At 42.1% G+C, this 15,184-nt stretch overlaps 1 protein-coding gene across 2 annotated transcripts in view; it reads left to right on the top strand.

Moving 5' to 3' along the window:
• Positions 1 to 537: 537 nt before the first annotated feature.
• Positions 538 to 15,184, top strand: part of PDE6D (phosphodiesterase 6D) — a 33,420-nt gene continuing 18,773 nt past the window's right edge. Inside the window, exon 1 of one of the 2 annotated variants that reach the window (XM_033068620.1) lies at positions 538 to 660. In XM_033068620.1, the coding sequence (XP_032924511.1) occupies positions 611 to 660 (50 nt within the window). In that variant the 5' untranslated portion in view covers positions 538 to 610. Of the gene's footprint in view, positions 661 to 1,067; positions 1,192 to 15,184 lie in introns of those variants that run through there. The other variant, XM_033068621.2, reaches the window with a different exon arrangement.

Genomic DNA, 15,184 nt, shown 5'->3' with positions numbered 1-15,184 from the left:
CTCGTCCGGGTGGGTTCTGAAGGTTTCCAGCAGAAGCTGCTCTGGGTCTGAGCACCCGGATCCCCAGCACCACCCGAGTTCAAGGCTGGAGCTCCACCGAGCAGCCCCAAAGACGAAACCTTGGGACCCCGCTGCCCGGAGAGAGGCGCCAGCCGAGCTCCAGGGGCTCAGGGACGTTCGGCTACAGCCTGGCGGGCACTGATCAGGCCCGGGGCGGCTCCTCGCCCCCTCAGCTGCTCCCTGCTGAGGGCTCTCGAGTCCGGGGACCGCCCGCTCCCCCTGCCCGGTCATCCTGCGGCGCCTCCACCGCGGCCACGTCAGGCCCAGCCGGAGACTCTCAGCGACCGCTGCGCACCCACCCTTGAATGCGGGAGAGCGCCGTGTGATTGGTCAGCAGCGCTGTCATTCCTGCGCCAGAAGGCGGGGTGAGGGGAGGACAGCAGCGGCTGATTGGTCGGCGCGGCGGCGGGCGGCCGCTGGGGTTGGTTGCGCCGGGCAGTGGCGGGTGCGCGGGAGGGAGGGGCGGGGGGTCCTGAGGCTCCGCTGTCACCGCCGCGCTCCCGCCAGGCCCGGCCCAGCCCCGTCCGCCCGCCCGCGGCGCGGCAGGACCATGTCGGCCACGGACGAGCGGGCCAAGGAGATCCTCCGCGGCTTCAAGCTGTATCCTCCGTGCGGGGGCCGTGAGGCGGCGCGGGGGGCGCGGGGATCGCCGCCCCGCTGTGGCGAGGCCCCTGGGGCGGGAGGGGGGTTGCCATGGCAACGCGGTTCTCCATGGCGGCCGCGCTCCGGCGGTGGCGGGAGGGTCCGTCAGGGCTGGGACCGGCCCTGAGCCGGCTGGGGCGGGGGACGGGAAAGGAGGCCCCGTGACGCCGGGGCCGGGGTCCCGTCCCTGCCCTGCGGGTGCCGTGGGTGGGGGGTCCCCGCCACCAAAGTCCCCAGCAGGGTGGCGGCCACCGCCCCTCCTGCTGCCCGGCGCTGACAGGGGCTGGGCCGGGGGCGGCGGCCGCGGGCAGCAGGAGCCCCCCACCCGCAGCGGGGATGGCTTACAGAGGGCAGGTGAAGTAGCTCTGCGCCAGGAGGATCTGATCCCTTTCCCTCTGGCCTGCGCTTAAGCACCTCTGCTTGGAAAGGAAATACCTGGTCGTCAGGTCCAGGAGCAGCTAAACACCTTGTTCCTTGTCATACCGTGAGGTACTGGCACGTGTGTTGGTCGTGCAGTTTCTTTTATCGCTGACGTATTCTGTGTGTAAATGCCTTTCTGTGCAGTTCGTTTGAAAACTTTCCATGTTGGGGCTTTCAGAAAGCATTCTGACTTTATGCTTGTGATACCTGGATGTGAATTTAAAGCTGATGAAGTGTCATAGATCTGAGCTCTGAAGAGAGACGAGAGAGCCTTTGTGCACCTTCCAACCCAGGATTTCAGCAAAGTAGAGAAAAGCTCAACCTAAAGGCCATTGTTCAAACTAAGGGTGTGAGAAATAGAGTAGCTTTATTTTACATGTGGTATATTTTACTCAAGTAAATTCTTCTAAGCTTAGAAGGCAAATGCTGGCTTGTTATCTTGACCTTTAGACATCAAAATATTGTTGTGAGTTGATTTATATTTCCTTTTTTACAATAAAAGGACAGAAGTGAAGGAAATAGCCTCTTGATTGAAACCTATTATTTCTAAACAGGGTGGTGGAGTTTTTTTGTTCTGTGAGATGTTCATAATCTCTATGCCAGCTGCAGCAGGATCTGATTTTCTAGGTTGGATTTAGATAGATAGCTTTTATCAAACTATAAGCAGATGCTTTCCTTAACATTTATAGAATCGTTCAGTCTCCCCCAGCTGTTAGTACTGCATCTGGTTCCTTTGCTTCCGTGCTGGCACTATTGACAGTTCTTTGTATTTATGAAGATGTAGTATTTTAACTGTCAAAACATAAATTAAAAGCCTTTTGTGCTGGCAATTAGAAGAATGAGCTTCTGACAAGACCAGACTAAGTTGTTGGTAGAAGTGAGGAGTGCCTTGAAAGTTAAGCCTAGGGAGCAAACTTTTAAGTGCCTTTTGCATGCGTTTGTACATCGTTTTTATTGGATAGCAGGATTTACATAAAGGCCTGTATCCAACTTTGAATGAAATAATGCTGTTTGTTGTTTGCTGTCTTAAAGAGAAAATACTATTTGCTCTTTGAGAGGAAGGTTGTCAGACAACAAACTATGATCTCAAGCAGCCGTAGTATGGACAAGAAGCTTTATTATAAGCACTCTGCAGTCTGTGTTGAAGTGTCTCAAGTCTAGTCTGGCTTTGTTTGTCCTTGCAAAAAAAAAAATTGCTTCTGGCAGGACAATTTAAGTCAAAATCTGGACTACACTTCTCCAAAGACATGGTAGAGCACGTTGGTAGTTGCCATAGGGGCCATGTAGTACAAAGTCTGACAAACAGGAAAGTCTTGAGAAGCATTTCATAACTGAAACTTTTAGCCAGTTGAAACAGTTGAAAAACATCTCTGTTGCCTTTAGTAAGCCAGAAGAGAGGCTGAGCAGACATTCCTCATTTGTGAGGAAACCTTGTGACACCACACCATCCCCACAGGAAACTGCTCATGCCCAGCTGTGACCACGCTCCCTGCGAGGGAGACATCAGCTCAGACTTCCCATCCCTTGTCCAAGGGCAGGCTGTTCCAGACACAATTGCAGTTTAGAGATGCTTTATCTTCCACCCCCCCTATTGCTGCATGTACTCATTTAATTAATAGAAAGGAGGAGAAAAACATGTTCTGGAAAACTGTTCTGTTTATACTTTGAGTACCTGAAACCTTTCTCCTCTGCTCACACAAGGGAGGGAGTTCAACTCCACCGACTTCAGCACATCCTTCAACCTCAGCACTTCAAACTGAACTTGCTTTTAGCACAAGAGAGGAGCATGGCATTGCACCCAGGGGCTGTGTGCAAGGGATTCCTTGGGAGGCAAGAACAGTTTCTAGGGCCAGAAGCATCACTGAGGAAACAGGCTTCCTAATTTTAACATGATAGCAGACACTCTAGCTGGGAGTCTAGTTCACATTGAGTAATCAGAGTTTCCTCAAACAATTCTGTTTACTTGTGGTTCCTGAGAAGGGGTTAATTACAAGCTTTCATACTCACTGGGGCATGCTGGATGTGGAAATTAAATTATAGCCTAAATCCACCCTCTAATTTCAATGCAAAGATAGGTTTTCCTTTTTCTATGACACTAGTGCAGAAACATGTTGTGACTAATGTCCCAAAATTCAAGCCAGGAACATTTATTCCCTCTTCTCGTGGATTTTGCTATTTTTAAAATATTAAAACCAAGGGAAATACATTTGATGCTTGCAGGAAAATGAGAGTATAATACTTCATTACACTTGTCCTAAGAATTTTTGTGGCACCAGTTAATATTGAACACTAAGTCCAGTAAATATGGTGCAGAAAAATTTTGAAAGCAGACAACAGACACTTAGAGGTTGTCATTTGTTTAGGGACAGTATTTGCTAACAGAGCTTGTAAGTGTGTTTATCAACAAACTGAAGGCATGTGCCTGAGCAGCAGTTGTTACACCCATTATCATATCTACAGGTAGTTTAGTGCTATGAAAATGCACTTCTTTGGCTGTAAGCAATATCAGTCCAGTTGGTAACTGAAGATCCATTAATGTGAAGTATTAGCCAAATCTTATTTCTGCAAGTATAATTACATATTTCTGCACATCTGGTCCTGTGATCTCAAATTTATGAAATAAGATTATGCCTTCCTCCCTGGAAGATGGGACAGGTACTCTGCCAAGCTATAGAAGGGCATTTTACTTAACCCTCACCCTTTCAACACATTCTTGTTCTGTCACTTTACCTTCAGTGTGTACTATTAAATGTATGTATTTAGCATCCTTTATCAAAAGAAAGTAATGCCAGTGATGTACTTCCCCAACAGTCAAAGTTCAGGGTTGTTCTGTTTTCATGGCTCCCCCTCAACAACTCCCTTAACAATTTGTGGGTTGCCTCTTTATCTTTGTTCTGAGATCAACTAGCACAGAATTATGTTTTCAAAATGCCCTAGAATAAGGACCCTGTAGATAGTTACCCTGTTTAGTTTGGTTGGTCTGCACTTGGAAAGCATCTGTGCTGTAGATTAGAAATATCCAGTCATAGTTTGCGACAGCAGATTCACATCCAGCTCCTGAGTCCAACTTCTTTAAGTGGTTCTTTCTGTGAGTTTTCAGTCAGAACAGCAAGGAGGAGAAAACCCAAATGAGTCAGTTGATTCTCATGGGATGGTTAAAGTGCCATGTATTGCCTCTGAACATAAGAGTAAGGACATTGGGTTTATATTTAAATCTTAAAAGCCAAACAAGATGTCACCTATTTATTTGCTTCTGTACAGAGGAGTCTTATCAAAATCTCTGTAGTATTGTCCTGTAGCTGTTTATCAGTTTAGGATAAATTTTTCCATGGACTTAATTTGAAGGGTGTGCAGTAGCCTATTCTTCAGAAGTCTCCTGAAACAAGGTAATATGGTGAACATAAGCAGGAAGAAACAATATTGACTGACAGTATTAACTCCAGAACAATTACAGAGTTATGAGACTCGTGTTTGTGGTCAGTGTAAACATACACCTGTAGCTCAAGCACTCCAACACTTGCAGGTGAAATTTCTCGTGTCAAAGGCTGACCTACTTTTCTACAGTCCTCAAAGTTCCCTGTGCAACATCTTCCAGAGCTTTTTGCAGTTTTATTCTCACCATTGCTTTTCTGCCTAGGAAGTCTTTCTAGCAGAGCATTATCCTCTTTGAAAGATGAGTAGAGCTGTAGTGAAAATACAGTTAACCAGAATCACTAGGAGTATCTATGAACTTTATGTTATTCTGCAGACAGGGAAACCACCACTTCTAACTTCAGCCTGGTCTGCTGTACACACAGGAACTGAAGTCAATGACTGTCTTGTCCATCAATTCCTAGAATAGTCACTGAAGTTTTGAGCTAGTTTGGTGCAGCATTCAAAAGCTGAGAAATCTAATTGGAAGCAACATTGAAATAAGTTTACAATTTTATTTCTAGGCTGGTGTTTAGCAGCCTATTCATTTGAAATGTTTACCTGCTGCAGTGTTTACAAAACTGACAAGGTAGCAGCTTTAATTGGCTTAAAGATTCCCCTTTGTTTTGAGGTTTCCTCTGTGTACTCCCTCAGATCTCACTCTTAGATTCCTTGCAATGGAATAGAAAGATGAACCATCAAATTCACGAGTTAAAAGGAGATGCTGGCCAGCCAAGAGAAGGAACAGGACTTTCCAGAAGCTGGGACTTGAACTCTGCAGAGACCCAAAGCAGAACCTGCATGTAGCTTGCTCTAATGTAGTTTCAAAACACCCTAGAAAACAAGAGTTTGTTCTCCCTCATCTATATTTCTGGATTTTTGAACCCTCTTGCTTTCTACACAAAATACTTTACAAGCAAGAGTTGTCCACATTCCCAGTTAGTCTAACTGGAACAAGTTCTTACCCTGGCAGCATTGAGAGATCTTTGTATGAGACCAGAGTTTCACACAGAAGCTTTAGGCAGGGCATAGTTGGTAGTGAAGGTACCTTTACCATGTCAGAATTATTTCCAGCACTGACAGAGGTTCTACACTATGCAATGATCTCTAGTTCTGGCATGCTAATCACAGAGTCATCATGTTTCTTATGACTGAGTCATGAAGCACACCTGCAAATAAAGCAAGAGCAATTTCCCCAGGTTTGGTTTTACCTGTCTGATTCCTGAGTAAACACCAAAAACTTCCTGTCCTCCCCTTGTTAACTTTCATTGGAAAAAGTGTAAATACTTAACTATGCTTAACCTGTGATTTGCATTAACTTAATGTCTGAGCTGCAGTCAGTTGTGTACTTGTCAGATTCAATGCAATCCCTGTGTAGTGTTGGAAGTGGGGGTTTGTGCCCATGACAGTGGAAGGGGTGTCACAGGATACAAATGAGTTGCCTGATGCCACAGAGTATACATCTGACAGACTTAAAAGTGGAAGTTGACACTGGAGTTCAGGTTTTTCTTTTTAAGCTGCAATATTGCTTTTCAGCACTTTGTAGTTACAAATTTATATCTAAGATTTATCCTTTGATCTCTCCAAAGCCTACCCATCCAACATTTTACTGGAAATAAGGTTCCAGTATTTTTAGTTGCTTGCTTAGTGCCAGCCTAATGAAGTACTTAAAATAATGCAATTGTCATTAGCAAAATTATTTCCCTCTGTATCACATTAAGATATCAGTTACTCTTTGCATCCTTGGGAGTCGTTGGTGCCTTATACTTCAGCTGTTGTTACAGTATTTGAATTTCCACAGAGCAGAAGATAGTAATTTAATCCATCAAGTGAGAACTGGTAGATCTTCATATCTACCCCTGCATCTTCACAGCCAAGATATAGGATAAAAGCCAAGCTTACACAGATATAGAGAAGGAGGGGAGGTATCCAAAAATCCTCAAATTAAACAGATACTGTTCAGAGGAGAGGTTTTTTTTTAATATCTGATGTGGGTCTTGTGTCTCTGGCAGAAAAAGTTTTCTGTTAGGTAAAGCAGCCTTAGTGTGGAAGCTGATTTGACATGTTCTTGCACATTTGTCTCTGAATTTAGGCTGATCCCAGACAGAATGTCGCGTCAAAATTTTACTTGAAATTTGTAAGATAGCAGGCTACTGTGTATATATATATATCTTATAAATGTAAGACAAGCCTCTTTTATTTCTCTAAATTACGAAATTAAGGCAGCTTCAAATTTGAGCTCAGAGTCTCCATTAAAGATAAACCAGTGCTTTGCTTACATCTAGCAGCCAATGTTTGTATAGAAGTAGGAGGTCTGCTGCATTCCCAGGTACAGGGAACAAGCAGAAAACATCATGATCTATTAAGATCCACATGGCAACATTAAATTTTCTCCTTTTTTTCCTTCATATTAGTATTGCAGAGTTTATAAAATTTAGTTATTTAAGCACATGAAAGGTGATTTTTGCACATCTGTTGCTCTCACATCTTAAGGAGCACATCACATTATTCTAGATGTACAATAAACTGCAGTAGCAAGCACAGAATATTAAAAACTTTTCTCAAGTGCTGCCTTTTGTCCTGAGAGTACATCAGGAGCACTCAGAGAAGCAGGTTTGTCATCTGTGTAACATCACTCCCCGCACAGTTTGAGGGAGTATCCCCATGCACTCGTTGGGCATTACTATGAGGTTTCCAAAGCCATTTGGCCTCGTGCCCAGGCAGACACTGTAGGACTAATGAGAGGCTCTGTCTGGAAGACACCTGACAGCAACCAAGGTTCTCTTAGGAATCAGGTCTCAGCTGCACATTGCTAAATTCTAGTTGACAGCCAGGATTTTCAGTTGTGGTTATGAACTCGAGATTCCATTGTCATATTTCTCCTGAATAGAGTTCTCACTGTGACAGAAATGTTATGTATTGAAGAGACTTAAGGGAAACAGTATCAGATTAGTTCAGTCATGAGTGAGCCTTTGAGTTGATTATGTTCATGACTAGAATTTCAGGCAACATTCTTCTGAAAGAATGGCAGACTTAGGTAAAAGGAGGAAAGAAAATATTTTTTTTTATTTTCAGTCAGCATTTGGGATAGCGGTACACAAAAGAATAGTGTTATTAAATTTATCCTGTATTGAAAGGATTGTACCTAACTAGGAGCAATAGTCTTCCATTAGAGATTGAGAGTGCAGGGCATTATATTTAATTCTACAGAGGACTATTTATATGGATTGGTCTGTATGATGAACTGTACATAACCTTCATCTACTCTGTAGCAAGTCAGAAGTTTATTTGCTCCTTGGAACAGCTAATTATATCCATTTTTTCTTATTAATCAAGAAAGTGAGGAAGATCATAGACTTTACTCACCAGTGAAAGCAGATTGCCTGCATGCCTCTTTGCTCCTCTTCATATGACCTAATTTAAGCCTTTTGAGTAGGAAGGCTGCACATGCTTGGAATCAAGAGTTCATCTGATGTTTTAAGTGTCAGAAACTTCTGATCAGGGACAGCCTGCTGAGGAAGAAGAGAGTTAATGTCAAGTCACTTTGGTTTGGAAGGTCAAAGGAAATTGTATTTCAGGAGGCAGTGGAAAAGCTGGCTATTTGCACAGCTTTAAATAAAAAATTTGTGTATGGGAAAATTCTTACAGAAACCCTCACTAAGGAGGACCCAGTTTTGATTCAAGTGTTGGCTTTTGTTTCTAACTCTGTGTAAGGGAGTTCTGCAACACCCTCAGCTGCTCTTGAAGGAAGAGTTTACAGAGAGAGAAGGTACAACCATTGTCCCCATTAATGTACTGCCATGTGGTGAAATAAACCCTCTGGAAATTGGACACCAAGAAATACCTACCAGCCTTTAACACAGGTGCATCTTCTGAAGGTACTTTAGACATTTCACTTTCTGTTTAACTCCTTAGAGTAGATTATGGTGCATTAGAATACTGGCCTGTGGCTTACAGTCTAGCTTAACATTTCACTGTTTCTCTAGTAAAGTTCCTTTCTTTCCCAGAAGCTGAAATAAAGAGTGGAAGAGTCCTTCTGTTTGTTATTTTGCTCGAACTTTAGTAGCCTTTAAGTAAAATTTAAAAACAGCTCAGTCCAGGAAGTGGCATCCTGCTTCTGGGTAGAGAGAACATCCAAAAATACCTGCTCGTGCATTCTGCCTGCTCCATGCTTCTGGACACCAGGCAAAGTCACAAACAGGCTCTGGAACCATGCAGCAAGTGCCATTAGATGCTCTATTCTCTGCAGTGCTCAATGAACCAGACAGAGGAAATAATTCACTAAAAACCCCATGCAGCCTTGGAGAGCAAATGCATGTTGTTTTTAAATACTCTTTCCAGAAAGAGACAGAGAAGCCAGTAAATTTCTCAATGCAGTTTGGGCTGTTCATTTATGGAACCCTCATTAATCCACAAAGCATCATTACAGTTGTAGTGTTGCCATAAAAACACAGTATTTAAACAACTCCAGAAAGGAATTCTTTTATGTGCTTCCCCCTGTAATTCCTTCAAAAGGAACTGCATTACACTACTACCACACTGACCTTAAGGGTAGTTTCATAGGAAGGAAGGAAGGAACACTGATTCCCTGGTTTTCTAAGCATCTTCATTCTACCACTAGGGTAAGTTCCTTTCCTCTCCCACTGGCAATCCCTCCATGACCTTCTCCCCATCTATATAAAACTAGAGGGGAGGCATTAATGAGGCAGCTGTAGCACAAACTTTTCCTGCTGATCCCCCAGCCATACTGCCCTCTTTAATTTTCTCTTGGCCAGCTGAAATCCTTTCACAGTTCATGGTGAGCCTTATGAACTCACATCTGTTGCATTGTTTGCATTGGTGAGACAGCACCTTGTTTTCCTGCTTAATAACATTGTCTGCATTGTTCCTAGTGCTGCCAGTTCTGAAATAGTGAATGCAGCAAATGAGGCAGTAGAATGTTTGGAGAAGTGCAAATTCAAATAAAAAAGAGCTATATTTTAACATAGGCACACCTGTAAAGGGTGCAGATAATGGCAGTTTTTCAACTTTATGTGTCTAGCATTCACCTTAACATGAATACTTATGAAGCCCACACTTTGAAACACCAAAGTAATATCTTATAGTATTTGTATCTAAGTCTAACTTTCCAATAAGTAAATTTTTATTTTAATGTTGATATTGATATTAATATTGAAAGAATCAACTTGTGAATTACAGCTAACTGTATTTATACCTTCTTCCCTTTTCACAGCAGAAATAAGATATTCCATTGCTTGAGTTGAAAAAATATATTTTTATGGAAGTTGCAAAAATCTGATTTAATATATTCTGACAATTTAACATACAGCTACAAGCATGTTAAAATAATACAATAAACATACAATAGTATAATAATACAATCATACAATGGTATAAACATAACTCTAGATTTTTTTGACAATGAAAGCTATAAGAGCTGCTTGGAAGCAGAGTAGAGTAATAGAGGTCATTGCTTTTTTTGTCATTTCAGTGGAGGTTTTATTACTCTGTCCCCATACTAATGTTGTTTTTTTTCTGAATTCCAGTGCATGCTAAAGCAGAGAGATGCAGATTTGGGCACAGACCCTCCATCTTACACATCATGGTGATCCTAGTGACATGCTCAGAAGTTCACATCAGCTTAGGTCATGTCACTGGAGCTGTAGAGGTTGATCAAAGCACAGCATTCAGAACAAAATAATTTTGGAGAGGAGGTATTTTACCTCCCCTCATCTGGTTTGGAACGGAATTATTTCCTTTTACTTTCTGTGTTTTGCTGTAGTGCTTTTCCAAACAACTCTCCCTCTTTTCAGACTGCATACTGTTGAACACTGTGTAAAATGTTGAGATGGTTAAATTGTCAAATCACTAGTCCACACTGCCAATTGAAGCACTTCTTATATTCTGGAGATTTCCTAAAAAAAGCACAGTATTTCTGATATGGAGTCCTTGTTTTTTGAGAGTTCTGCTTCAATCTGCATAAATCCCCCCTTATTCCTCCTCTCTGCATCTGCTTTGAGCAGCCTCTGGTCCATTTACAAGATTACTTTCCTCCTGCAACTGCCAATCATTCTCTCCTGACTACATTTTCATTTTTCTTTCATTCTCCACTTGGTCTGTGCACTCTTAAGTTTTCCTCCCTTCCTCAGAAGAGACAAGATAATGAACTTGGTTTCCTTGAATACTTGTAGTCCTGACAATTTTAAGCGGAAAACCAAAAATTGTTTGATCTGCATTGCAGCAAGTGATCCTGCCTGCATAGTACTCCAGATATAAAACCACTGTGTCTCAGATCCATGACTTTTCTTTCTCTTACACATTAAATAATTATATCTGATTCTCACTTTGGCCTTGTCTTCTCAGTCTAGAGGGCCACTGACATCCACCTAAGTATTCACATCTTCACTGACTCCCTCAGCTCGGCATTGAGGGTGTTCATAATCATTTTCTGCCCATTTGTGCCTGGAGAAACAGAGTAATCCTAAGTGAGGATGCTCCTCATGTTTAGTCAGCTCTTCTGACTGTGAGGGTTGTGCAGTTTGCAAGGCCCATTTCTCATGCAGACATAGTCCAAATTAAAAAAAACAACAAGCAAAACTGAAGTATTTGTAGCTGCAGTGACATTCAGGCCAATACTATCCACAGGGACTGTATATCCAAGGAACCATTTAAGCTAATGCCAGGGAAAGTGTGGCTTGTTCCTCTGCTGTGCTGTGTCAGCAAATAGGAGATTGGCATTTGTCATTGTGGACTTTATGAAAGTGCTTGTTGTAGCTGTTTCTCTGGCTGATTTGAATTTTTATTTTGTTTATTAGGTGTAGAGTGTGATTGCCAGGGCTAACTGCTGTTTTATATAAAATCTCAGTAAGATTAAATCCCCTTGCCATTCTGTAATTAATTTCAAGGATATTGTGTTGCTTTCCCAGAGAACTTGTGGTGATCTCTAGATGCATTCCTGGTTACAGAAGAACTCTGGATTGCATCAGTGAGGGATGGGCTCTTTGTGAGATACTGTGGGGCAGTTAAAGGTTGCAGAGATTCAAAAAAAGCATCAAGTGCTTTGAACAAACCACCTTTAGGTGAACTGAGTGACTTCTGCTCTACCAGTTCTACTGTTTGTACTTTTCTTTGTCAAAGAAGAGGTGACTGTGTTGTTGGAAAACCACATTGTTAATATGCTTAAAATTTACCCCAGTTTAACCATTTCTGCTTGATTTCCCCACTGTGCTTATCTTTATCTCTTGGTGAAAATGTCCAGTTCCAAGTCACTTCAAAGCTTTGGAATTGGACTCTCTTGTTGGAGAATAAAAACATTCAGGCAAAGATTTAGTAAGGGATAGTTAGCTCAACCCTAAATTGACTTTCTGCATTAATCTGGATTGACTCGAGTGTAGTGACAAATTCCCAGTTAATTCAATTGCCAGAGAAAGGTACTGTTTAAAAATTAATATTGTGTTGAAAAGGTGTTCAGTAAGGGGAGTTCTGACAGAATCAGTGTGTGAATGCAAGAGAAATCCAGTGCTTGACCTTTTATTCCTGCTTTCTCTTGAGACTGCCAACAGGAATCTTTTAAGTGCTCCTTTCACAGTTGATTTTGGTGGTGTGAACACCTGCCTTTTAACAATTAGAATAAAACTCACAAGCTCATTTCCTGGAAGGCAGGAGCTATCAGATGTAATGACTGCAGGCTTTATTGATCTGATGAGGGGGGATTTGGAGTGTTAACACACAGCCTCAAGTTTCCATGGTTGGAAAAAAAATCCCCGAGTCCCTGGAGTCCTTTGCACAAATGAATTCTTCCTCTTTTACAGACCTCTCTGAAATTGAGATGTGTCTATCTGAAGACTGAGCTTCAGATTTTCCCTAAATATTTTTACAAAGTCTTTTTCAGTAGTGATTTTTTTGCTTTGTTCTGTATAGGTGGAAACCTCACTTGACAGCAAGACTGAAATCTCCCCTGGCCTGGTTTCTGTTCTCAGCAGCACAAGTTAAAGTATGCTCTCAAACACAGTTATTTTCTGCTCTTTCCTGATTCCCTGGAATAGCAAGAGACCAAACAAAATCAGCTTTATATCAGAGATGTAAAAAGTCAAGGGCAGAACTTTCTCTGTAGGGACAACCATCTGTCCTTCATGTAAAGACACTGGTGAACAGCTCTCGATATGAAAGATGCTTCCTTTCATGTACCAAACATTCACCAGTTATGTAAGATTGCTGGAGAACAACAAAGTGTTGTTTGGATCCCTTAAAATGATGGCTCTTGAAGACTTTTATGGTGGCTGCAGCTGCTTGTATATCCAGAGTTAAGGATATTTGCCCTCCTATGTGTGGAGCAGTGTTTTAAGGGCAGCTCAGGACAGGATCTCTCCCAGTAATAGTGCAATGTGCTTGTAGCCTCTTCCAGTCTTTGAGCAGTTAACCAGAAGTAAGAAGTCTTTCAAATGTACAAAATCTGTACTCCTTGATTGTGCCCTGGCCAGTCTTCTGCTGAAGAAGAATTTTAAAAATCAGTTCCTCCTGGTTGCTGAATTTGTTGTTCAGGGACTTGTGTGTCCTTGCTAACACAGCTCTATCTGTTGAATTGTCATGTCTTCTATACTAAATCTGGGGGATTGTTTGTTTGGGTTTTGTTTCATGAAGACTGAGAAAAAGAATTCCTTTAAAATATATATTTGTTCTTTGTGGAATATTTTTTGCCAACAGAAATGACAATAAAATTCTTGAGTAAACAGTATCCACCTGAGAGGTAACCAAGAGGGCTGTTGGCTGCTAACACACTAATCACCTACTTAATGTTAATGTATGGCAGTGCAGGAATGATTAATAAGAGGCTTTACAAACATGGGTGTCTGGGTAGTGCCTGCATCCTAATGTTGTGCTGATCTCTGATGGGCAGCAGTCCAGGAAGAACCTGATGTTTTAGAACTGCTGGATATGCAGTGGTGCCACTGAACTGTGCCTTTTTTATCCTAGGAAATTGAATAAATAGAGGCTCTCTTCCCCCAGAGAGGAAGGCCAGTTGAGTTGCTTGGAATTCAGGCACAAAGAATCCAGAAGAATTTTTGCACTATTGAGAATGGCAGCCTGGTAAAATAGTGAGTTTTGCAATAGAGCTCTTTTGGATTAATAAGGGAAGCCTTTATGCAAAGTATTACTGTAATTGCAGGCTCATGTTCTGATTGCTTTATCAGGGGAGATGCATCCTCAATGGCATCTCTGTTTGTGTTACAATGGAAAGAGATAGAAAAGAAGTAATTAAAGCAGTCTTATTGAAATGCCACAAATCTGAGCATTCAGCTATGCACTTCTAGATAAGATTGTTGGTTAGCTTTTGTATTAAAAAAAAATTATTGCTGCAGTCTGTACTTGCTTTGTAGTATGGCCAGACTATTGACAAAAGAAAATTTTTCCCTTTTTGTTTCAACTGTGATCTTCTTTTCTCTCTTCCTGCTTCTCACCCTAAAGCAGTCTTTTATGAATGTGCTCATAGAAATTAGAGGTTAATTACCTCTGTTGTATACTTGGGATCCTTGTTATTCCAATGAACCTTGTAAAGAAATACTACAGAATCTGACACTGGTAATTTCAAAAATAGATGGACTTTGCTCTGATTGTGTATCAGCTGATATTTTTAGTAATGAATACTGTGTTTATTGAGCTTTATGGAAATGAACAACAAACCCCTTGCTCCCTATTTTGTGGTCTAGTGACACCTAGGCATGGGCAAGTCCAACATTAAATTAATATCTCTCCCAGGAATAGAAGATTCCCAGGGTAAAATCAGCAGACGTCTTTTATATAGTGATAAGGAAATATATTTTCCAAAGGAAATGGCTTGGGTTTATCCGGTAATACCTCATAACAGCAGTCTAATATTAGTGGAAGATTAACGTTATTCAGTCATTTAAATATCAAATCCTTATGGCAAAGCAGCATAGATTTTGAGTTAAATCTCACAGACTCTTGCTTTCTAGTTCTGTGTGTGTGTGTCTGTGTGTTGCTTAATCTCCCTGGCCAGTATAGGGGATGTTGTGATCTCCTCGTTAAAGACGTCACACTGAGAAGATTGGAGTGCAGGAATAAATAGAACAAGTGCTAGAAAGCCAAGCAGCTCATCTTGGCTGAACTAAAATGCTCTTCACACAAACTGCCTTCCCCATAGATTTGTTTCTCCTAAGTAAAGCTCAGTTCCCATTTTGCAGAGTATCTAACCAGCTCATTTGAGGCTCTGCAAAGTATGTTTGCCTGGGTTTCTGAAATGTTCTTTTACCTCACTGTGGAACTTAGTAGCCAGTATTTTTTACAGGCTACTCCTCTGGTGCAGAAAGCAGACAAGGACAATGGCTCCCAGAGGGAAAAGAGGCTCAAAATCTGACTGGTGAGGTACAGTACACTCAAAGTTTTGCTGTCTGTGGACTGGCTGTGTGCAGCCCCATCTTGTTATCATTAGCCTGTATTCCTGACCTGTGCACCAGAGTTGATCTGGGCAGGAGCTGCCAGATCTGTCCAGGCTGATTCTGTGTCTCCAGGTGCCAGGGGTACAGTCACAGTGTGTGTCTGTGAGACAGGTCTGCTGCTTCTCCTTGGAACTGGCCTGTGTGGAGCAGTAGGGCTGTCAGATGTTCAGACACCCTTCAAAAATGGAGGAGAT

This window comes from Catharus ustulatus, chromosome 10 (assembly GCF_009819885.2).
Source record: "Catharus ustulatus isolate bCatUst1 chromosome 10, bCatUst1.pri.v2, whole genome shotgun sequence".
NCBI classification, from domain to species: domain Eukaryota; kingdom Metazoa; phylum Chordata; class Aves; order Passeriformes; family Turdidae; genus Catharus; species Catharus ustulatus.
This window is presented reverse-complemented; position numbering and strand designations above follow the sequence as displayed.